Below are 23,112 nucleotides of genomic sequence, written 5' to 3' on the forward strand. Positions count from 1 at the left end.
CGCCCCTGCACAGGGGGGCTGGAGGCCAGGGATCCCACCCACCCCGGCCCCGCCCGGCTCCCTGCCCAGAGCAGAGCAGCCCAGGCACCCAACAGGCCTGGCTCTGAGCCGGGGACCCCCCGCCCCCGGGGAGCGGTGGGGGCTTTCCCTGGAGGGGGGGGTGCACCCCGCGCGCTCTCAGGCTGGGCCGGGAGGGGGAGGGGCATGGGGCACTCCCAGGCAGCCCGCGGCAATCCGTGCTCCTTACCCAGCCGCCCCTGGCCTGTGGAACTCCCCGCCGCAGGATGGCTAGGGGCGGAGGCGTAGCCAGCACTGAGTTTTTAGCAGGGCCCGTGGCTGAGGCGGCTGGGCACGAGCGGGAGAGGCTGAGCAAAGCGGCCGGGCCGGGCCGGGCCCCCCGTGGCCGTGGCCGTGCCAGGGGCGAGAGGCCAGGAGCCCCGGGGCAGCAGAAGGGGGGGCGGTTACATGGCCGGGGACCAGCCCAGAGAAGGGACGGAGCTGGCCAGCAGCGGGGGCTCCCCCGGCCCGGGGAGGGGGCTGGGTCTGCCTGGGGGGGAGGGGCTGTGCCCGGGACTCCTGGGTCCCGCTCCCGGCTGTTCATTCACCATCTGGCTGTGCGGGTCCAGCCGGCCGGGCCGCGCCTGCGCCTTTAACCGAGGCCGGCCTGAGGGCGTGACTGCCCCTCACAAAGATGGCGTCGGGGGGCGGGGCCTGCGCCGGGCCGCCCCTCACAAAGATGGCGTCGGGGGCGGGGCCTGCGCCGGGGTGTCCCGGGAGCGGCAGCAGGCGGGTGGCTGGGACGCGGCTACAGGATGCTCGGGGCGCTCGACGGGCTGCGGCTGCTCGGCTGGGGCTGGGGGGGGGAGCCGCTGCTGCTGCTGGCCGCCGGCGCCGTCTTCCTGTGCTGCTGCTGCTGGGCGCGCGTCCCCCAGGTCTGTCTGTCTGTCCCCCAGGTCTGTCTGTCTGTGTCCGTCCGTCCGGGCATGGCGGGGGGGTCTGTCTGTCTGTCTGTGTCCGTCCGTCCGGGCATGGCGGGGGGGTCTGTCTGTCTGTGTCCGTCCAGCATGACACGGCCTGGCCCGGAGGCTGCGCCCCCCGCACCCAGCGGTGCCCCCGTCGCCCGGAGCCCGGCTGTCTCTGTGCACCCGGCCCCCCCCGGCTGAGCCCGGCTCGGACTCTTCCGGCCCGGCTGCCAGTTCCGGCCCGGTTTGCGTCACCCGCGGGGCGCGGCCTGTCCCCGCCCGTCCCGGGGCACGTCTGCTCCGACCTTGCCGCGGGGCAGGTCTGGGGAAGCCGGCGCGCCCCTGCCCCGTTGCACAGCGGGGGCGGCTCCGCAGGGGCAGTGACTCTCCCCTTGGGGGGCGCGGCTGTGGCGGTGGGGGGCAGGGCTGAAGAGGGGGGAAGGGCAGGGCTGAGCCGCTCCAGGCCAGACCCGCGGGTCCCTGGCCGTGGGGAGGACCTGGCTCGCCTTGGCCCTTCTGTGGCCCTTCTCTCTCCCTGGCGTGTCCCCTCGGGACCTCTCCAGTAGAGGATAACAGCCTACTGCTGCTGTTGGCTGCGCGAGTTACTCTGGGCACCTGCTGGCTGTGTGGGACCCGCCTGCACGTGGATCCACCAGGCTGTGACTCGGGGTCTCCTGGAACGGGGGGAAGGGGTCTGTGCTCTTGGTCCATTGCGCTATGGGGGGCAATCTGCAGCGTGGGGTCTGGGGCTCTTGTCCCTGTGGCTCAGCCCCACAGCTGCCAGCCCCATGCTGTGGGGTCTCTGGGGCTGGTTGGGATGTGGGGCCTGGGAACTGGGCCCCGTCCGTTGGCTTGGGCTGCCCCCCAGCTCTCCCCAAATCTCTTCCTAGAAGCCTCTGCTGGTGGGCGGGCCGCCGTTCCGCACCTTCCTGGAGACGCACTGCCCCATCGTCAGCGAGACCTTCTACCCCACGCCTTGGTGCTTTGGGGGCCGACTGCAGACCCTGCTCCGCTTCTTCCTCCAGTCCCGGCCCCAGCTCTCCTACCGCAGGTGCGTGCTGAGCCCGGGCGCGTACCAGACCTGGCCCTACCTCTGGCACCCGGGCTGGGCCACTTGCTGGGCCTGGGGGACGCCTCTCCGTGCCTCCCCGGCGGTCCCTCGGTGCCCGGGGCTCACGTCACCCTGTGCTCCCTCCCCAGCGAGGTGCTGCGGCCGGCGGATGGAGGGCAGCTGCTGCTGGACTGGGCTGACAATGCAGAGAGCCAGCGGTACCCGGACCCTGGCACGCGCCCCACTGTCCTGCTCCTCCCAGGCCTCACCAGCGACAGCCAGGCCACCTACATCCTGCACTTGGTGCGGCAGGCCTCGCGGGCGGGGTACAGGTGAGCCGGCCCCAGAGACCCCCACAGGGTCACGGACAGCCCCGGATCAAGGGTCGCTATCTCAGCCTCCCGCTCGCCCCTGAGCCAGGATGGCGCCTGGGTCAGGACCAGCCTCTGTGGGGCAGCCCCAGGCGGTCGTAGGCATTGGGGCGGGTCACAGAGGGGTCGTGCAGGAAGGGGGCAGGTGCCCGGGCTGGGATCCTCACCCATCTCCTCTCTCCCCAGGGCTGTGGTGTTCAATAACCGAGGGTGCAAGGGGGAGGAGCTGCTGGTGAGTGAGCCGGGACCCCCATGGCACCAGGCCGCGCCCTGCTCCACCACACAGATCCTGGCCCAGGCCTGGCTGCTGGTGACCGGGTGCAGGGCTCTGCCAGGCCCAGCTGGGGGAGCCTTGGCCGTCTAGATCCTGCCCTGCTGGAGGCGCTGTCCTGCCCCGGGCTGCCCCTTACACATCCACATGCTGCAGGCCCCAGCATGAAGGTGTGAATGGCGCTCAGGGCCCAACCCTCCCCTTGCCCCATGGGGGGATGGGAGCCAGGCCCCCCCCTCCTCCCTTGCATGTGGGGGGGATCCAGGGTGAATGTTCCTGTCAGCTCCATGGCCCCATAACCCTCTGCTACCTGCTGTCAGCCAGGCCTAGACAGCCAGCCCTGGTCCCGGCCCCACCCCAAGAGCTGCTGCCTACACCCACCCAGCAGGGCCCCCCCTCACCCAGCAAAGCTGCCTGTCACCACTGCACAGGATCGGTGCCATGCCCCTCCCCCCTGCTTTTATCCTGTCTGGGGCAGGGGTGCCAGCCCCCCACTTTTTAAGATGGGTATAGTTGGGGGGCAGGGAGCCACATGGCCACCCCATGCCCTGGGGAGGTGGTGCTGGCAGGGGCTGATCAGCTCCCCCACGGCCTGAGGTGCCAGCTTCTGGGCCTGTCAGTGGCCCCGCCCCCTCCCTTGAGGCCCCGCCCCCTGGCCAGGCCAGAGCTGCCCGGGGAGCCTGGGCCACTGTGGGATCCCCGGATGCTCCGTCGGCCCTGGGTGGCTCTTACTGGGCCTGGCTCCTGCTTCTGGCCTGGCCGGGCCAAGGCAGGGCCTCATGGCCCCACCCCTTCTAGGGAGGGCACGCCTGCCCTGGGCAATCCCCTCCAGTGAGCCAGACCCCCCAGGGGTCCCGTTCTCTCTCTGTAGGTCGCCCACACGGGCTCACCCCCTCTGAGACTGAGCCCCGAGCTCCAGACTCACCCTGCAGCTCTGCCCAGCAGAGCCGGACGCCTGGGAGACTCGCCCGCTGTGCAGGGACCCTGCACCCGCCAGCGTCGGCTGCGACTCCAGGCAGCCCATCTGAGCAGAGCAGGGGCCACGGGTCAGACACAGGCCAGCCGGCCCAGCTGCTGTGGGTTCCAGACCAGGCTGGGCCCTGGCTAAGAGCAGCCGAGCTCCCTGCTAGCCGCGCCAGGCTGGGCTCAGTCCCCGCCTGGCCACGTCTCCCAGAGCCCCGGGTGAGCTGGGGCGTTCCCAGCCAGCCTCTAAGGCCCCGTTGTTCCCCAGATGGCACGAGGACGTGCACCTCCTGGCTGCCGTGCTGGCCCCAGAGCAGCTTCGCCCTCACTGGGGGGGGGGCAATGCAAAACAGAGGGAAACTGAGGCACACGCAGACATGGGAGGTTTTCTGTAGTATTTTTACATTGTCACACGGCTGCTAGACCCCTCCCCCCACGGACCCAGCCCCGCCTCCCTGCCCCACTCAGCTCTGCTCTCGCTGTCAGACCCACAGAGCCTTCTGCGCCAGCAACACCGAGGACCTGCAGACCGTGGTCACCCACATCAAGGCCCAGCACCCCCGGGCGCCGCTCCTGGCCGTGGGTGTCTCGCTAGGCGGGTGAGGCGCCAGCGGAGCCCCCGTGGGGCTAACACAGGGAGGTGCAGGGCTGCTCCCCCAGGGAAGGGGGGGGTCTTGGGAGGTTAATGTCGGGAGGGGGGCTAACCCCTCCAGGAGAGGCAGTGGCAGAACACAGGGCGGGGGAGGGCTAATCCCATGGGGTGGCCCCGGGGCAGGCGGAGCCCTGGCCCCTCTGCCCACCTGTGGCGCTGTCTCCCCAGGATCTTGGTGCTGAACTACCTGGCGCAGCGCGGGCACGACACGGGCCTGGTGGCTGCCATGACCTTGTCCGTCACCTGGGACGCCTTCGAGACCAGCCGCTCGCTGGAGCAGCCGCTCAACCACCTGCTCTTCAACCGGCGCCTGACAGCCGGCCTGCGCCACCTCATCAGCAGGTGGGGCTGGGCTGGGGCAGCCGGGGGCCTCTGGGGCTGGCCTGGGGAGGTTACGGGGGGCTTGGGCTGGTGGGACGGGATGGGGCTGGTCTGTGGGTGTCACGGGGGGCACAGGAGGGGTTCTGGGGCTGGAACGGGGGGTATGCAGGCTCCGTCTCATGTGGACGCTGTCACCCCCCGCCTTGGGCATGTTTCAGGCACAGGAAGGTGATTGCAGAGAAGGTGGACGTGGATCACGTCTTGAAGGTACGCTCCCCTCCCCCCACCCCGGCCGCCCACCCCTGGGTGCCAGCCCCTGACCCTGGCCCGCTCTCTGCCCCAGGCGCGCAGCATCCGGGAGTTTGACGAGCGCTACACCGCCGTGGTGTTCGGCTACGGGACGTGTGCCGCCTACTACCAGGCTGCCAGCCCCGCGCGCCTGCTGCACGCCGTCCGCCTGCCCGTGCTCTGCCTCAACGCGGCCGACGACCCCTTCTCCCCACGGCACGGTGAGTGCCTGCCCCGTCCCGTGCAAGGGGGCGGCTGGGGAGCAGCACCCAGGGGAGCTGTGGGGGTGGGCGGGCAGCTGGGCGTGCGGCCCCTGACGGAGCTGTCTTGCAGCCATCCCGCTGAGCACGGTGCCGCATCTCCCCAGCGTGGCGCTGCTGCTGACGGCACACGGCGGCCACATCGGCTTCCTGGAGGGACTCTTCCCGCGGCACGGGAGCTACGCGGACCGCCTCTTCGCTCAGTTCGCCGGCGCCGCCTTCGAGCACGGCCAGGAGCTGAGCGGCATCGCGGGGGCAGGGGATGGCGCCCCACACACAAGCCTGGCCCACTGACGCCACCACGGGGCCCGGGGCACACAAGTGTGGGACCAGGGGGTGTCTGTCCTGCAGGTGTGGGCCCGGGCCCCCAATAAACGCTGCGCTGGCCTGCTGCAGGGCGTGCTCTGCCCAGGGCCTGCAGAGCGAGAACACCCTGCAGCTGACCCCCAAACCTGCTGCCTCCATGCCTCCTTTCCTGCACCCACAGAGGGGGGAAGGGGAGAGGGCAAAGCAACAGGGCCCCTTGGCATGGAGGGGGAAGGAGCAGGAGCCAGCCCCCCCCCCAGTAGCAGAGCCAGGCCTGGGTGCTGCTGCATTGAAACCAGCTGGGTGGGGGGGGAGCCTGGAGCCCTTGCTATAGGGCAAATGAACTGGGGCAGCTGCAGGGTCTGGCCTCAGACCTGTCTCCTGGAAGAAAAAGGCCCTGGGGCCCATTCCCCAACCCCCTCCATGCCAGCCAGCCCCCCACACCATGGCTGGCACCATCCTGGAGGAGAAGGCCCTAGGACCCAGCTGCCTGGGCCTACCCCTGCTGCAGCCCTTCCCCCGGGGCACACTGTAGGGCAGGAAGGACTCCCCACCCCAAACTCCCCTGACCCCCAGCACAGGTCAGTACCCGCTGCTTGGTGAGGCTGCCTGTGGGAGGGGGCAGGGGCTGGGGCAGAACAGACAGTGGCCGCAGGGGCTGGGTGGGAGCGGCTCAGGCTCTGGCTCAGAGGAGCTGATAGCACAGGGCAGGCTCCCCACCCTCCTTATGGCCAGGGGCAGCGGGGCCTATGGCGGGCGCAGGAGAGGAGACAGGATTTTATATTAAGTAGCCCCCCACAGTTCCTCCCAGGGGCTCTGCAGCCAAGGCCCCCGGAGTGGGGACGTCCCCCCGGCACAGACAGGCTGGAGAGCCACAGGTCCGACTCCAGTTTTAATGGCGGCGAGCGAGCTGCAGCAGCATGGGCTGGGGCCACTGGCTAGGCACCCCCCTGCCCCCAGCCAGCTCTCAGAGCGTCTCACCGCCCAGCCAGCCGCTGCTCTGCACGGGAACCCGCCCACAGGCTGTGCCCCCCGAACCAGAGTCCTGGGGTGGGGGGCGGGCAGGCCAGGGGTGCTGGAGCAGCAGCATCCCAGGGGGGCAGAGCAGAGGAGGCTGCAGGTCTCACTGGCTTCACATTGTCCCGAAGTGGCTGGAGGGGGCAGCGCCAGGCAGGACCGTGCGTCTCTCCAGCCCCACACGCCTCACAGCCAAGCCCGGCCCGCGGAGATGCCCGGTGGCTACAGGAAGCCGGGGAAGGCCACCTGCAGCAGCAGGACGCTGGCCACAATGAGCCCAGCACAGAGCAGCAGCAGCAGCCAGGCGGGGAAGCTGCCTGTGGAGAGAAGGACACGGCTCAGGTGGGGACCAGGCACCGAGGGCCAGGGAGGGGGGGCCCTGGAACTTGGGAACTCCTTGGGAGGAGGCATCACCCCCCAGCTGGGAGAAGGGCCTGCCTGGGGGGGTGTCCCAGGGGGCCCTGTCGCTCCGTGGCAGGGACATGGATCTGGCTGGGGGGCGCGGGCCCTGCTAGGATCCAGCCAGAGCAGGGCCCGTGGGAACAACGCAGCAAGAGCCGGGGGGCAGGACGGGAAGGGGTGCCTCTCCCCCTCCCCCCGTGGGCCCAGGGCACGTACGCCGGGGGGGCAGCAGGTGCAGCTTGCAGCGGCTGTCCACGGCCACGCTGAGCAGGGCGGCCTCGTTCTTCGCCAGCAGCTCGCGGCCCCGCTGGCTCTCGGGCAGGAAGGCCACGTCCGTCACCACGATGCCGTGCGCCTCCCTCACGTAGTACAGCCTCTGCAGGGAGGGAGGTCAGGGGGCAGGCGGGCCCGCGGCATGGAGACCCTCCCAGCCCTGCCCAGCCCAGCCCAGCCCAGAGCCGCCTCCGGCCACGCACAGCCCCAGGCAGGGAGCTCCTGAGGCAGCCGGGCCAACGCCCCATTCGCACACAGGCCCTGGGGTCTGCGGGGCCTCCCCGCGCCCAGCCCAGCCCCGCCCCGCACCCAGCAGCCACTTACCTGCAGCGAGAAGGAGACGAAGACAGCCACCGAGCCCGTCACGGTGCCCAGCCCCAGGAATGTGCCGGAGTCACTGGCAGGACAGATGGCAGCAAACACCAGGTCAGACAGACGGACAGCAGGGCCTCCCCACAGCCCCACCTGCAGCCCAGCCTGCCCCTGAGAACGGAGGCGTGTGTACGGGGTGTGTCCAGGCACAGCCTAATGCAGGGGTGTCAAACATCCGGCCCACGGCGCCATCTCGCTGCGTTTCAAGCTGATGCTGGAGGGTGGAGCTGCCACCGACAGAGTGGCGGGCGCGCGATTTTTTGGCGGCCGGCAAGACACAGCGAGCTGCCGCCGGAAAAGGAGCTGCGAGATTTTGCAGCAGATGGGAACACACCGCAACCTGCCGCCGAAATCCCATTCCCCATGACGTTTCCTGGCGGAGGCTAGGACACGGCCAGAATTCCACCGGCGGGTCATTCAAGTGTGGCCCGCCGGGGGAAGGGGGTTTGACACCCCGATACAGATCATGAAAATGGACTGGATCTTTGCAGGCGCCTGGCTATCCCTGCAGCACAAACCTGGTATTGTGTGTCTCCTTTTGTAAAACAATTAAGTTAAGTTACGGTTTAATTTGTCTGATGAATAAAAATAAGGTCCCTTACCACTGAGTATTCAATAAACGTTCGCCTTTCAAACAAACAAATAATACACATTTCCTGGGTGCACACTCCCTCATGAAATCTGCTGCACACGCCTCTGCCTGAGAACTGGGCTGGCGCTCCCGCCTCCCCCCCGCCTTCCTCCCTCCCCCTTCCCCCCCCCCACCCTCCGCAAGCCCCCGTACCTGACGGAGAGGCAGGACACCACCTCGCTGCCGCAGGGCTGGGTGAGCAGGGGCAGGAAGCTGCGGCCGTCCCACTTGGTGAGGTAGCAGGGTGGGGGCCGGCGCCCGCGCGTGTGGGGCACCTGCACCGTGTAGAGCCGCAGTGCCTCCGGCTGGTCTGGCACCGCCCCGAACCTGCCGCCGGGGAGCCCTGTCAGGCCAGTCCGGGGCCCCCTCAGCCCCCACCCTCACCAGCACCCGCAGCCCAGCCCGGGATCCCCCGCACCAGCACCCTTGCCCAGCCAAGCCTCCAGGCTGCAGACCCCAGCCCCCAACGGGGCCCCCCCCCGAGCCCAGCCCCATGCCCTATATGCCCCGCGCTGCGCCCCCCGCGCCCCCTTACCGGCAGGCCTGGTAGCGGTAGGTCTGGTTGGGGACAGCTGACATGTTCTCGGTCCAGCGCAGCCCCAGCACCAGCTGGTCCCTCTGCCACACGCAGCACTGGCAATCCCGCCCCGCCGTCACCACCTGCCAAGCCACGGGCGCAGCTGAGAACACAGCCCCCCGCCACCAGGGGAGAGCGCCCGCCCCGGAGAGCAGGGCTCAGCCCTTCCCAGGAGCCATGGAGACCCAGCCTCAGTTTCCCCCAGTCCAGCTGCCCTGCAACTGGCTGCATGCACCATCCCCCCACCCCCACGAGAAACCAGGCTCCTTCCCCCCTCGGGTCAGCACGGCCCAGCATCCTGCACCCCCACAGGGACAGGGCCTGGGGCTATGTTTGAGCAGCCCGCATGGAACCCTTCGCTCAGGGAGGCTCCTCCTGGGCCCCCCACCCCACTGGCCCATGGAGCACACGTGGGGAGGGCTGTGCTCTGTGCAGGCAGCGAGCTCCCTCTGGGGTGGGCAGGGCCCAGCTCACCCAGCGCTATGGGGCCTGGCTCAGCCGATCACCTTGTTGTCAGGACCCAGTGCGATGTCCTCGATCTCCCCGTCATGCGCTTTGAACTCCAGTACTTTCTTCATGCTGGGGAACTGCGGAGAGAGCTGGGCTCAGCCGCCAGGCCAGGCCCGGCCCAACGCCTCCCCCCAGCACCCCCCAGCCCCAACATCCACCCCCGCCCCAGCCCTGCATCCCCAAGCCCTGCCACGCACCCCCCTGTGAAGATCTTGACTTCACTGACTTCCTGTGGCAGTGAGTTCCACAGGCTAATTGTGCACTGGGCAAAACAGTGTTTCCTTTTCTAGCTTTGACTGTCCCCCCTTAGCAGACCAGACACTCCCATTCCCCCAACAGCCGAGCAGGACTGTGACTGAAACACACCGGGCGCCTAGAGAGGGCAGAAAACCCAATGACACTGGGGGATTTCAGCCTCCCCCCCCATGCGTCACCTCCGGGCAGAGATAACACTTCTAGACACCATTAATAGCTCTTGATTCAGTCCTACGTGGGGCATGGGACGCGGTGCCAGAGGCGGCTCGGTAACCGGCCATGACGTAATTCACTGTAATGCACGTGCCGGGGGACATCGCAGCCGGGCTGTGCTGCTCTTTGGAAGCTGCAGGTGTGAACTCACGTTGCGGGGGGCCGGGGGAGCCTGGCACTAGCCTGGCACAAGCCTGCAGGGTGCGGGTGGGGCCCACCAGGGCTGCGTGGGACACCCCTGGATGATGCAGTTGGGTGCGGACCCCGGCAGGCCCCGAGAGCAGCCCGACAGCACTGGGTACCCCAGGAAGGGTTACTGGGACGCCCCGCTGACGTCCCCTCCCCCCAGGCAGCAGGCTCCACTCCCGTCCACACCAGCTGAGCTGAGCCGCCCAGGCCGCGCCAGGCCAGCTCCTACCTCCCAGACTCTCAGGAAGCCGTCGGCGCCGCCTGTGGCCAGCAGCGAATGGTCGGCGCTGACACGCACGGCCTTCTGCAGCGCGTCGGGGCTGAAGTCCGTCTGGACGCTGCACAGCGTCTCCACCGCCACCTCGCCCGTCTCGCTCCTCGTCTCGCCCTCGGCCTTCTCAGAGGGGCCGGAGACCTTCCGCTTCCGGGGGCCCTTCCCCGCCCCGCCTGGGACAGACACAGCGATGACCCGCCGCGCCAGCGGGGCACCCTCAGACCCCAGGCAGGCAGCAGCCAGCCCCCCAGCTGCTCCCCACGGCGCCCCCCGCTGGGAGCTCCCCCCACGGCCAGTGCCCCCGCCCCACTGCCCAGGGCGCCCCCCGCTGGAGGGGGCCAGGACTGCGGTACTGTTATTGCTGGGAAGTCAGCCCGCCCAGGAGCTGGGAACCCCGGCGCAGACCCCACGGCCCCGCGTCTCACCGGCCGGGCTGGCGGCCTGGCTGCCGCTGCCGCTGTCACGTCTCCGGCCGGCTCCCGGCAGGCGGAAGCGCAGGATGTGGCAGCTGGCGTCCTGCCCCGCCGCGATCAGCTCGCCGGCCAGCGCCATGCTCATGGTGGCCCGGGTCTCCGTGTCGTGGCAGTGCAGCAGCGAGGCGCTCAGCCGGCCCCCGACGCGCTCCAGCTGCAGGAAGTGCTGCGGGGGGGGGGACACGGCACGGGTCAGCTGGGCCGGGGGGGGCACGCTGCAGGGGGGCTGGGCTCCCCACGCAGCCCCGGCCCAGCCCGGCCCGGCCCGGCCCTACCCCCAGCTCCCCGCCCCCCCCGACCCCCGCACTCCCGGCCGGCCCCCCCCGCACCAGGCCGTTCCTGACGCCGGTCCGGGCCGCGCCGCCGCCGCCCGCCGCGAGGGCCAGCCCGGCCTGGGGGTGGATCTGCAGCGCGTAGAGCGGGAACGGGGCGCGGTAGAGCTCGGCCGGCCGGCGGGGCCCCATGGCGGGGGCGGGGCTCCGCGCTGCTCCGTCCCGGTCCCGGTCCCGACACCGGCCCGGCCGCCCAGCGCCCCCTGCACAGCCCACGGCGCCTGCGCGGGGCCGCCCGAACACGTCAGCGCGGGGCGGGGCGGGGCGGACCCGGCCGGGACTCCGGCATCACGTGACGGCCAGGCCGCGTCGCCGCGGGCGCCATCTTTGTGCGGGGCGCCTCGTGCCCCTCCCCCTCGGGACGGGGGGGGCTCTTAAATGGGCCGCGTCAGGCGGAGCCCGGAGCGGGCCGCGCTGCGAGACCGGCCGGAGAACATGGGACAGCCCCGCCCCCGGAACCCCCCGCCCCCTGTGGAACCCCCCCCCCCCCCCCGGGACCCACAGCCAGCTCTGGGGCAAACTCTCCTTTTCACCCGCTGGGGGCCAGGCACAATCTAGGGGAAACTGAGGCTCACACGGGGTAGATTGCACCCTCAACAAGTTTGCAGATGACACTAAGCTGGGGGGAGTGGTAGATACCCTGGAGGGTAGGGATAGGATACAGAGTGACCTAGACAAATTGGAGAATTGGGCCAAAAGAAATCTGATGAGGTTCAACAAGGACAAGTGCAGAGTCCTGCACTTAGGAAGGAAGAATCCCATGCACAGCTACAGACTGGGGACCGACGAGCTGGGCAGCAGCTCTGCAGAAAAGGACCTGGGGGTAACAGTGGATAAAAAGCTGGATATGAGTCAGCAGTGTGCCCTGGTTGTCAAGAAGGCTAATAGCATATTGGGCTGCATTAGGAGGGGCATTGCCAGCAGGTCACGGGAAGTGATCATTCCCCTCTATTCGGCATTGGTGAGGCTGCATTTAGAATATTGTGTCCAGTTTTGGGCCCCCCACTACAAAAAGGATGTGGAGAAGTTAGAGAGAGTCCAGCGGAGGGCAACAAAAATGATGAGGGGGCTGGAGCACAGGACTTATGAGGAGAGGCTGAGGGAACTAGGCTTGTTCAGTCTGCAGAAGAGAAGAATGAGGGGGGATTTGATAGCAGCCTTCAACTACCTGAAAGGGGGTTCCAGGGAGGATGGAGCTAGGCTGTTCTCAATGGTAGCAGATGACAGAACAAGGAGCAACGGTCTCAAGTTGCAGGGCGGGAGGTCTAGGTTGGACATTAGGAAAAAGTTTTTCACTAGGAGGGTGGTGAAGCACTGGAATGGGTTACCTAGGGAGGTGGTGGAATCTCCATTTTTAGAGGTTTTTAAGGTGAGGCTTGACAACCCTGGCTGGGATGATATAGCTGAGGTTAATCCTGCTTTGAGCAGGGGGTTGGACTAGATACCTCCTGAGGTCCCTTCCAACTCTATGATTCTATGACATGTGACAGGGAATTCCCACGGTGACCAGCGCGCGGCGGTAACAGCCAGGCCCTCGCCAGCCCGGGCTGGGGCGAGTTTGCCGGGTCTCGGCGGCACTGATCAGACGTGGGCGCGCCTGGGGGGCTCGTGTGTGTGAGGAAATGCGGCTGGACTGGCACAGCCGCCACGACCAGGCCGGCTCCAGCCCAGCTCTGCTGCCGCCTGCGCTCAGCCCCATTGTGTGTGTGCGTCTGTGTGTGTGTGTGTGTGTGCGCGCACATGTGCGTGTCTGTGTGTGTGTGTGCGCGTGCGTGTGTGTCTGCATGCGTGTGTGTGTGCACGTGTGTGTCTGTGCATGTCTCTGCGTGTGTGCACGTGTTTCTGTGTGTGTGTGTGTGCATGCGGGTATGTGCGTGCGTGTGTGTGTGTCCTTGTAAACCGCTCCCCAGCTATGGGCAGGGCCCGGGCAGGGAGGCACAAGAAGACCCTGGGTCCAGGCGCCGCGGTGCCAGGGCGGGCGCTGGGTCCCTCCCATCTCTGCCGTCACTAACGGGCCGAGGCGGGCGCGGGCGCGTTTGCCATGGGACGGAGCCGGCTGAGGCCTGTGGAGACGGAGCCCCTGGCCCTTGTCCCACCCTGGGCAGGGCTGGGCAGTGCCTGGGTCTGGGAACACCTCGGGCCCCTTTATCCCATCCAAATTAATACAACAGCACCCCCTCCTCACTGGACCCCCCCGGGTCCCCTCACCAGCACCCTGCTCCTCACCGGACATCTCCCAGCCCCCCCCCCACACACAGGACAGAATCCTAGAGGATGAGGGTTGCAAGGGCTCCAACCCCCTTTTAAAGCCGGGCCTTAAAAACCTCTGAAGAGGGAGAGTCCACCCCCCGCCTTGGTAACCCATCCCCCAGCCCCCTGCCAGCCCCCTCATCACCAGGCGTCCCTTAGGGTCCCGCCAGCCTTACCCCCCAGTCACACCCAGCAGTAGCCTGTGCCGTGCTGGCCGGCTTTGCCTGGACTGGCCGCGTGCAGAGACCCGGGCGTGACACGGTGGGAGCTTCGCTCGGTCCCAGCCGGGCTCCAGGAACCCCAGGGAGATTCCCCCAGATGATGCCCGACTGTGGGGCAGGCGCCTAGAGCCAGCGTCCCCCTCTGGCCCCCCCACCCCTTCCCCCAGTGCTCTGCATTCATTTCTTGGTGCACAGCGGGAGCTGCTGCCTTCCCTGCCTGGCCAACAGCCCCCTTCCTCCTCTGGCTGCTCCCTCCTCCTCCTCGACCTCGGCTGCCCTGACCCACATGGCTCCCTGGGGCGCTAGCTCTGCTGCTGGCCTCTCCCATCCCGCCTCCTCTCAGCGCCTCTCGGCTGCCCGCTGCCCCAGGGGCCCAGGGCTGCATTGGGGTGGGGGGCGCGGCAGTCTCCATTGGGGGAGGGACTGGAGCAGCAGGGGGGACCTGGCCCCCCAGGAGGAGCGAGCGCCTGCAGGAGGAGGCAAGGAAGAGGCACGCAGGAAATCCCCGAGGAGAGGCCGTTGGAGGGAGCAGGGGCTGGGGGGTCCCAGGTGCGTTTGGGGCTCTCGCCAGGCCAGCAGGGTCCGTGGCTGCGGGTCCCTGGAGCAGGTCGCCGGCCCGTCTCCATCGTCTCCGGGTGCCTTGCGGCCCGGCCCAGAGCTGAGCTACGGGCCAGGCGCCGAGGGGGTCTGAGGCGGGTGGAGCTGGGCACCACGCTGCGCGCCCAGCCGCAGGGCGCTGGGAACGAGAGGCCAGGGCGCTGGGCTCCTACCCGGCAGTGCCAAGCCTGGCCACTGCCTCCAGGCCCCCCAGCACCCGTCAATCCCTGGGGGGTCCAGGGCTGGGGGCCGGCCTGCAGCTCCCATGCAGCAGGGCAGGGGCGCATGGCACGGGGCGGGGAGAGCCGAGCCAGAGGGAGTCTCCAGCCGGGACAGCTCGTTATCCTCCCATGCAGAGTGCCAAGGAGGGGGCGGCCGGGGAGGTGGGACGCTCGCCCAGAGGTTGCTCCGAGCCAGAACACGCCGCGTGTCTCCCGCTGCACGTCGGAGGAGGCAGATCAGGAGCCAGCGCAGCGGGGTACGCGCAGCGCCTCCCCGCAGGACACCTCGCAGGGCCCCCGCCGGGCCGACGGGGCCTGGCTGCTAGCAGCGCCGCTGCGCGGGGGATGGCTGAGCGCGCCTTCGCACGGGCGGAAGGGAAGCGACTGGCTGGCCAGGGGCGAGAGACGGGCACCCCCGGGCCAGCCTCTGCCCCGGCCGGCGGGAGAAGGAGAGGCGGCCCAGGCGCACTGCGGCTCGCCCCGGGCTGGAGCAGAGCAAGCCAGCCGGAGCTGGGCTGGAGCCAGGCAGCCAGCAAAGCCCCCTCCCTACGCCGCAGCGCAGCGGGGACCCGCTCAGCGGCTGGCAGGGTAAGGCCCAGCGCGGGGTGCCAGCTGGGGCAAGCACCGGCCCGGCAGGCCCAGGAGCAGGGCAGGGGCGCTGGCCGTGGGGGCAGCTCCCGGCTCCTCCAGCCCGGGTCCCTTAGCAATGCAACGGCTAAGGGAAACCCGGCTCATTTTATAGCATTTAGACTTGCTAAAAGCCTGGGGCAAGACCCCGCCCAGAGGCAGCCGGCCTGGCCGGGCCAAAGGGTTGTCGCAGGCAGGCCCCGATCCCAGTGGGGCAGGCGGCTCCAGGCTCCGGTTGGGGCCATAAATCAAGATGTTAAGGACCTGGCCGGGGCGGGCGGGGGGCGTTGGCAGGTGACCGTCACAGCCTGGAGGAGCCGGGGCCCAGGAATGCCCCTCACGGGCGCAGGGCGGGCGCCCAGTGCTGAGACGCAGTGAAAACCTCGGACCCAGGGCAGCGGGTGGCACAGGGCAACCAGCCACCTGGCTGCACCGTGGCGAGGCTGGGGCAGTGCCTGTGGGCGTGGGGCGGGGCGTCCGGCTCCCGGCAGTGAGTCTGGGGGTCTCTGTGGGGAGACGTGGGGCTGGGGACCGGGCGGGTTGCAGTGGGGTGGCTCTCAGCCCATCTGGGGCTCAGCTCTGCCTCTCTCCCCAGGGCCGAGCCAGCTCCACGCTGCACAGTGCGAGCGCCGGGAAGCTGTGCCCCCAGAACGCGGCCCGGGAGCGCAGCCGCGTGCGGACGCTGCGCCAGGCCTTCCTGGCGCTCCAGGCCGCGCTGCCCTCGGTGCCGCCGGACACCAAACTCTCCAAGCTGGACGTGCTCGTCCTGGCTGCCAGCTACATTGCCCACCTGACCCACACCTTGCACCAGGGCCAGCCGCCCCCCGAGCTCGCCCCGCTGTGGAGGGCACCCAGCTTCCTGCACCCCATGAAGGTAACGGGCCGTGCGACCCGGCGTGCGCTGGGCTTCCCGGGGCTCCTGGCTCGCGCCAGCACAGACGCAGGCATGCCGTGCCCCGTGGCAGGGGGGTGGGCGCTGCCCCCCTGGGCCCTAGAGCCCTGGTGCACCGCCCCACTTCTAGGGCTGATGTGAGCCTGAGGGGTGGCCGGCGGCGCCAGCTCTGCTCATGGCAGGAGGGTCCCATCGCCCCAGCTCCCTCCCGGAGACGCACTGGGGACGCCGCAGGGAAATCCCTTTCCGGGCGCGGGGCTGCAGGAGGCAGTGGGGGGTTGGGGTGCAGGGTTGGAGCAGTGGGGCTCTGTTCCCCCCCTCCCCCCGCGTGTCTAATGTCGCCTCCAGGCAGCCGCGGCCCCTGGCTCTGCCTCCCACGGGGCCCCGCTGAGTCCGCTCGCGCCCTTCGTGTCTTGCAGAAGTGGCCCATGCGTGCCCGTCTCTACGCTGGAGCCTGGGGAGTGGATGCCCCTGACGTGCCCCCACCCGCCCCCACAGCCCCTGGCAGCAGGGCGAGGCGGGGGCAGGAGGGGAACAGCCCGGGGGCCGGCGGAGCGGCCCTGTGACACCTCCCAGCCTGCAGCCCGGGGCTCCAGCTCCCGGCGTGGGTCAGTGCTGGCAACTCCGCCCCGCAGGACCCCGGCGCACCACTCTGCGGGGCTGGCCCCGCCCCGAGGGATCCGGGATCTGCTGCCGCCGGCCTCACCTCGTCTCTGCCCCCCCAGCCCCTGGCAGGCAGCGGCCCCAGCCCCACATGTGCACAGGGGCCCGACTGCCCCGGCTCTCACGGCATCCTCACACTGGCGTGAGCTCCGCTGGCGTTCTCTGCTCTCCGCGGTGCCACGCCGGACGCCCCATTGCCGCAGCTCGCAGCCTGCTGGCAGCGCCGGCGAGGATGGACTGATCCCCGTCCTGCGGGCCGGGAGGAAGAGGAGGAAAGAGATGGGTGGTGAGGAAGAAGTGCAGCTGCAGGGGCAGCCCACATCACGCCAGGCCCTGCGCAGCCCTTCCTGGGGTCCCCGCCCCCCACGTGCTGGCCGGGTTTGCCGGGACGCGCCGGCCTGGCAGCCAGGACTCCTGGGTTCTCTTCTCAGCTGCCTCACTGACCCAGGGCATAGCCTGGCTGGATCCTAGGAGCCTGCGACGCACCAGACTGGATCCGAGCCGGGAGCCGCCTGGCCCAGGGTCCCGGCTCCCACTGGGGCGGAGGTCCCAGCTGTGGTTGATCTGCCCCAAGGTCTCTGGGTGAGCAGCTCCAGCCCCGTGGTGGAGGCATCATTCGCTGCCCCGCAGGGCCCGGGCGTTCGGGCTGAGTGAAGACCACGGCCCGTCCCCAGCTGCAGCACCGGGGGCCTTTCGCCGGGGGCTAGTCTGGGCGCACGCGGGGGTCTGGCCCTGCCCTGCCCTGCAAGCTGGTGTCCAGACCAGTCACACTGGCACATGGGTTTGAGCGCGTCCACCCAGCTACCAGGGGCCCCTGACCAAAGCGCCCCAAATTTGCTCCCCGAGCCCCACCCCAGAGAATTGGCCAGGTCTCAAGCCCGGCTCTGGGGCCTGTGGCGCTGGGGTCGCTTTGCCTGGTAAAACGAGCTCTGTCCCGGGGCAGGGGCCGTGTCTGAGGGACCCCACCTCGCACCAGCCCTGGGAGGTCACAGCACAGTCACGGGGGCAGCGCCACCAGGCACGCTTGCGGCAGGACCCGTCTGCCCGTCGGTCCCGCCGTTCCCCGGGTCTGGGCGCCGGGCGGTGTCCCTAGAGCAGGCGGGGGGTGTCGTCTGAGGGCTGCTGGGGCTGGTGGCACGCGGCACATGGTTTCTAGTGGCTAGCAGCCCCGCCGCGCCCTCTCCCCAAGGACCCTGTCTGTGGTGACAGACGCCCGGTGCCGCGGGAGCCAGCGTCACCCTCTACCCAGGCCTGGCCGTCCTGCCCGGTGCCGCCCGGGCGCTGGGCGCTGTCTGCCAGTGCTGGGCACGACACCAGCCCCGGCGCAGCTGCTGCCTGGCGTCTTTCATCTGCCTTGTCTAGCAGCGGGCGCCTGCCGGGACGATGCGTCCAGGGTGACGGCGGAGCCCGGCTGTGGCGAGTGATGTGCCAGCTCCCGACGCAGGGACACAGCCCGGCCTGGCACCGCTGCCTGGCTCAGCCCTGCCGTGTGACCTCCCTGGCGCAGCCTGCGGCAGCTCCTAGAGCCGGCTTTGCCCCGGAGCCACGTGGAGCCAGTCCGGGGTGAGAACCGGGGCGAAGCGTCACAAAACGTCTGTGCTGGGTTTTTGGAGGGGTCCCCAAATCTCTGGCCTGCCTTGTCTACCCGCCGCAGCCGGGGGGGCCGTGACGCCGGCCGCTCTCGGGCCCCGCTGCGTAACCGGGACCCTGCCAGCGCGTAGCAGAACCGGCTCCGAGGCACTGATCTGGTTTCTACCTGCCCCGCAATGGTGCTGCTGGCATCCGAGCCGTTTGCCGTCCCTCACAACTGCGCCAGCTCGTCTCGTGCGGCCTGGACCGGCCAGGCCCGTTCTGCACCCCCCTTTGACCACCAGCGACTGCCCCCTTTGCTGTGCTGGGGGCTGGAGAACAGCGGCTCCCGATCGGCCTTCGCCAGGCGTCCCTGCTCTCTGGACGGTTCTGCCCCAGAAGGCACCGATCCCAACCGAGCGTCTCGTGCGCTCTGCACAGCAGAGACTGTCCAGCCCTTGGCCATGCCCGGTGCCCTTCGCTGACCCCCCCGGCCGCCATCGCCTTGGCAGGGGAGGGCCCCGCCCTGCACCGGTGCCGGATGAGCTCACACCGTGGAGGGCTCTCGGCATTGGCATATTCTGTGTTATTCAGCACCTCGGTCCCTGGGCACCCCACACGTGGGCCCTGACTGTCCCCAGGCGCTCTCCAGCCCTGCCCATGGGGGCTGGGGGAAGGCACAGCTGGGGCCAGCCCTCCACTCCCCCAAGCGCTCTGAGCAGAGCCGGGGCCAGGCCGGGGGGGGGCTGAGGGGGCGGGGGCTGGCCTGTCCAGGCAGCCGATGCCTGGTGCTGCGGGTGGGAGGCTCGGCGGGGCTGCCAGTGCAGGGAGAGGAACCAGCGACCCAGCTCATGGGAAAGCGGCCAGGGCCAAGGCCAGGGCCGTAAATCTGTCCTGCACCTGGCCTGCATCCCGCTCACTAACGAGCTGCCTTCTGCTCCCTACCCAGGCTGCTGCTGGGGCGGGGGATACTTCCCAATACAGCTGGGGTTTGGGGAGAACTGCCCCCCCCCCAGCCCTGTGCCAGCCCCAGCCTCCCTCCTGCGTCCCCGACGAGCCACTGGGAGCAGAGCTGGGGGCCTGTTTTTAGAGGCAAACTGGCCTGGGGCAGAGGCTGACGACTGGATGCAGCTGGTCTCCCGCATCCATGGGCTGGGCCGGGGGCCGGGCCGGAGCTCACACACACAGGGACCTTCACTCAGCGCCAAGGGCCTGCGCTGCTCCACAGCGGGGGATGGGGCTCAGTGCTGCAGGGCGTTGGGGTGGAGGCGGGGGGGTCGTGCTTCAGCCTCTGGCAGCTGGAGTCTTCCTAGGGGCCAGGACAAATCTCCCACCCGGTCAGCCCTGTCTGGAGCGGGACGTGCAGAGCCGGGGGACAAGGGAAACCCAAGGTTGAGCTAACGGGCGCTGCAGGTCGGGAGTGGGGGCACCGGCACAGCTGTGACATGCTGCACCCCCTGCCCCCGAGTCCTGTGCCCCAGCTCTGTGCTCTTCTAACCCGGCCCGGCCCGACCAGCATCCCAGCAGCCCTGGCTCGGATCCTCGCGCCTGAGGCGGGACTAGCCCAGAGAGCAGCCGGGCTGCCCTCCTGCCTGAACCAGGCCTGTGCGACGCTCCCAGCCCCCAGGAGTTCGCCCAGGAGCTGGGGCCGGGTCTGCCGGTGGCTGGGGTCAGCGTCTGGGCCCTGGCGCAGCAGGTGGGTCGGGGGGGCTGTGAGCATGAGGCAGGTCACGCCTCCCCCCCAGCGCATGAGCCGTGCACCCGACATTGGCCCCGGGCCCCTCAGGGCCTCCATACGCCATGGGGCCAGGCACCCACCCTCCAGCTTGCGTTGGCCCCGCGCCCTCCCTGCCCCTTGGACCTTCTTGCAGGGACGCAGGGCTGGGGGGTGCCTGGCACCACCTGCCTCCCCGAGTGCTAGCATGTCCACCGCTGCCCACCCCCCGCCGAGGGGTTCGTCCAGCCACCCCCGGCCATGCAGGGCCCAGCTGTGTGTGCAGCGACCCCCCCGGCCCCTCCCCTTCACGCTGCAGGCACAGCTCACGCGTGGGGTGTTCCCCATCACCCCACCTCCTGCCAGCCCCTGCTGCTCTCGGGCACCCCAGGCCCCGGGGCTGGCACCCTGGACTCCGAGCCCCCGGGCTCTGCTCCGTTGCTGCAGGAGCTGCTGCCTGGCGGGGCCGTGCTCAGCGCACAGAGACGCAGCCGGCAGCTTGGACCCGGCCTCCTAGGAACCCGAGCCAGGGCCGTGCATGGGGGGTGTGTGGGGGTGGCTGGAGGTGGGACGGGGGCCCTCTGCGGGGAGGGGACCTCTTCCTGCCCAACAGATAAGAGCCCCCAGCATATTTGCAGCGCGGCCGTTCCAGGGCGGGGGCGCAGCTGGGATCCCTGCTGCTGGGGGAACAGGACGGGCTCCAAGGCACGGCAGCGCCCAAGAGTGGGCAGCTCCTGGAGCAGGCATCCAGGGAAGGCAGGGCCAAGGGGGGTGAATGCCCAGGGGCCAGGCGCCAGCTGACAGCCCGGAGTGTGGCTGGGCAGGGGGGAGCCCCTGCCCCACAGGGAGAGACACAGGAAGGGGCTCCCACGTGGGCCTGCTGGGGGCAGGGGGGCTGGGCTGTCTGGGCCCTATTGTGGTGGGGCTACGTGCCCGTGGGGGGCAAGGCTCAGGCACCGAGAAGCTGCAGGGCTGGGGAGCTGGCGCTGCCGCCAGTCGAGCTGGGGGCACATTTGTGGTGTGTCACGCACGGCCCAGCCCTGGAGCTCAGCACGCCTGGCACAAGCCAGCCCCGGGAGCAGGCGCAGGAGCAGGCCATGCAGGGCTGGGAGGGGCCTCGCCCGGGCGTCTAGTCCAGCCCGGCACTCACAGCAGGACCAGGAGGTTTTCGTCAGGCCAGAGGTTTTCGTCAGGGCCGTGGACCTGGGGCCTGCAGCCTGCGTCTAAGGGGCCACAGAAGGTACTGATGGCCGAGTTCAGATCCCAGAAAAGGCAGCCGGTTCCCCCTACGTGAACTCCCGTCCCCAGGGCAAATCCGGAGGTGGTGCCGTTACCATGGAAGCCGTGTTTAGCCTTTCTCACCCCAAGTAACGTGCCAGGCCGAGCACGTGATTCTGTGGTCAGCCTGGGGCAGTGTAGTAGGGGCTGCAGACCTTGAGCTGGATTTACCAAGGGGTCGGCTACAGGTTGAAAACCCCGGATCTAGACCATCCCCGGACGGCGTTTGTCTAACCCGCTCTTAAAATCCTCCAGTGACGGAGATTCCACAACTCCCGCGGCCGTTTGTTCCAGCGCGTAACTACCCCGACAGCGAGGACGTTTATCCTGATGTTCAACATAATGTTCACCCTTGCTGCAGTTTAAGCCCATTGCTTCTTGTCCTGCCCTCGGAAACGAAGAACATTTTTCTCCCTCCTTTCACGTACTTGAAAACCGTTCTCATGTCCCCTCTGTCGTCTCGTCTCCAGACTAAACAAACCATTTGATAATCTTCCCTCCTAACTCATGTTTTCTAGATCTTTGGTCATTTTTGTTGTTCTTCTCTGGACTTTTTCCAGTTTGTCCACATCTTCCCTGTAACGTGGTGCCCAGAACAGGACACAAGACTCCAGCTGAGGTCTAATCAGCGTGCAGTAGAGTGGAAGAATGCCTTCTCATGTCTTGCTTACAACACTCCTGCTGACACACCCCAGAAGGATGTTTGCTGTTTTTGCAGCAGTGTGACACTGCTGACTCGGATTTAGCTTGTGGTCCACTGGGACCCCCAGATCCCTCTCCGCAGCACTCCTTCCTCAGCACTCATTGCCCAGTTTGTATGTGTGCAACTGATCGTTCCTTCCCCGTGGAGCACTTTGCATTTGTCCTTATTTTTCCAGTGGAACTCCTTGCCAGAGGATGTTGGGAAGGCCTAGACTATAACGGGGTTCAAAAAAGAACTAGATAAGTTTGTGGAGGATGGGTCCATCAATGGCTATGAGCCAGGATGAGCAAGGATGCAAAACCATGCTCTGAAGTGTCCCTAGCCTTTGTTTGCCAGTATCTTGCTGGGTGCTGACATCTGACGGTCCGTGATTCCCCGGCCTGTCATTAGTCCTGTCTAGTGACTGGCCTCGGATTTGCCCTCTGCCCGGCCGCTCTGATTGCCTCCGTTTCCCGTGCGCTGTGGAAGCCAGTCGCTAACGCAGAGACGTCGCACAGGCAGCTCCTGCAGCAGCCCCGGCGGAGTCTCGCCAGCCCTGACGGCATCGAGTGTGTTGTCTGCACGTGGGCATGGCCCAGCGCTGGCGTGTTACGTCCCCGTAACTGCAGGCGTGGACAGGGCATTTTTAACTCGCCCGGTCTCTGGGCCTCGGGGCACCGGCGGGCGTGATGGGAGACGTCCAGTTGCTGTGAACCTGCTTGGTGAAACCGACCCAAACCAGTAACTTGGCCCTTCTGCCATTTCCACGGTCGGGTGCTGCCCCCCCCCCCCCCCGCCCCTCTGCTGGGCTGCCTCTGGCCTCGGCTGTATCTGGAATGGTCCTCGTCACCCTGCTTGTCCCTAGCCCAGCTCAGTCCGCTTTGGACTGGCTCCTTCTCATTCTGGCCCTACCTGCCTGTGGGGTTTTCCTGCGATGCCCAGCAGCCCGGCAAGGTCCCATCTCTGCCCTCCAGCCCCGGCTCTGCCCAGGCTCACTGTAAACACTGCAGGTGATGGGGCTCCCAGCCCTTCCCAGCATCCCTGCCCCCCAGGTGGACCCATCTCCCTGCTGGGGAAGCTCTCGGGCCAACCAGCATTTCCTCTTTGCTCCACCCCTGCCCATGTCACAGCACCAGCCCCTGGGGTCGCTGCCTTGCCTGTGGCGGGAGCCTGGGCCCAGCTCCAGGGAGCAGGACAGGGGCTGGAGCGAGCCCAGGCAGGCCCCACGGCCCACATCAGAGCTGCTTAGGGCGTCGCTCCCGCCTGGCCTCAGAGCAGCCCGGCCCCGCCCCACAGGGAGACCCCCAGATAAGGGGCCAGCAGGGAGGGAATGCAAAGCACAGGCCGTGCTCCCCCCGCAGCATTCCCTGGTTCAGCCCCCACCCCCCGTCAGGAACCCTCCCGCTAGCACCCGCCGGCCTGTGCGTTGGCAGCC

General features: G+C 68.7%; 3 protein-coding genes across 6 annotated transcripts; 2 read left to right on the forward strand and 1 right to left on the reverse strand.

Moving 5' to 3' along the window:
* The first annotated feature begins 62 nt into the window (after positions 1-62).
* ABHD1 (abhydrolase domain containing 1) lies at positions 63-5,774 on the forward strand. Of its 4 annotated transcripts, XM_067550510.1 has the most exons (9): positions 712-932; positions 1,853-2,013; positions 2,163-2,345; positions 2,571-2,616; positions 4,105-4,217; positions 4,439-4,612; positions 4,810-4,858; positions 4,935-5,100; positions 5,213-5,774. In XM_067550510.1, the coding sequence occupies exons 1-9, from the start codon at positions 813-815 to the stop codon at positions 5,431-5,433; spliced, it is 1,233 nt and encodes a 410-aa protein (XP_067406611.1). In that variant the 5' UTR covers positions 712-812; the 3' UTR covers positions 5,434-5,774. The 4 variants fall into 4 exon arrangements, with proteins under 4 accessions (XP_067406609.1, XP_067406607.1, XP_067406611.1 ...); XM_067550508.1 differs by lacking the exon at positions 4,105-4,217 and having other exon boundaries at positions 63-932; XM_067550509.1 differs by having other exon boundaries at positions 731-932; positions 4,935-5,774.
* Positions 5,019-11,193, reverse strand: PREB (prolactin regulatory element binding). Its single transcript, XM_067550511.1, has 9 exons — positions 10,961-11,193; positions 10,584-10,797; positions 10,114-10,331; positions 9,224-9,304; positions 8,676-8,800; positions 8,294-8,467; positions 7,462-7,534; positions 7,081-7,240; positions 5,019-6,779 (listed from the first exon to the last, which is right to left on the reverse strand). Exons 1-9 carry the CDS (start codon positions 11,093-11,095, stop codon positions 6,685-6,687), a joined length of 1,275 nt encoding a protein of 424 aa, XP_067406612.1. The 5' UTR covers positions 11,096-11,193; the 3' UTR covers positions 5,019-6,684.
* A 3,297-nt stretch (positions 11,194-14,490) lies between these two features.
* Positions 14,491-16,462, forward strand: TCF23 (transcription factor 23). Its single transcript, XM_067550563.1, has 3 exons — positions 14,491-14,840; positions 15,475-15,753; positions 16,191-16,462. The coding sequence occupies exons 1-3, from the start codon at positions 14,598-14,600 to the stop codon at positions 16,335-16,337; spliced, it is 669 nt and encodes a 222-aa protein (XP_067406664.1). The 5' UTR covers positions 14,491-14,597; the 3' UTR covers positions 16,338-16,462.
* Positions 16,463-23,112: the final 6,650 nt, after the last annotated feature.

This window comes from Emydura macquarii, unplaced genomic scaffold, assembly GCF_026122565.2.
Source record: "Emydura macquarii macquarii isolate MOO-44397 ecotype Brisbane River unplaced genomic scaffold, CSIRO-AGI_Emac_v2 contig_1300, whole genome shotgun sequence".
Lineage (NCBI taxonomy): Eukaryota > Metazoa > Chordata > Testudines > Chelidae > Emydura > Emydura macquarii.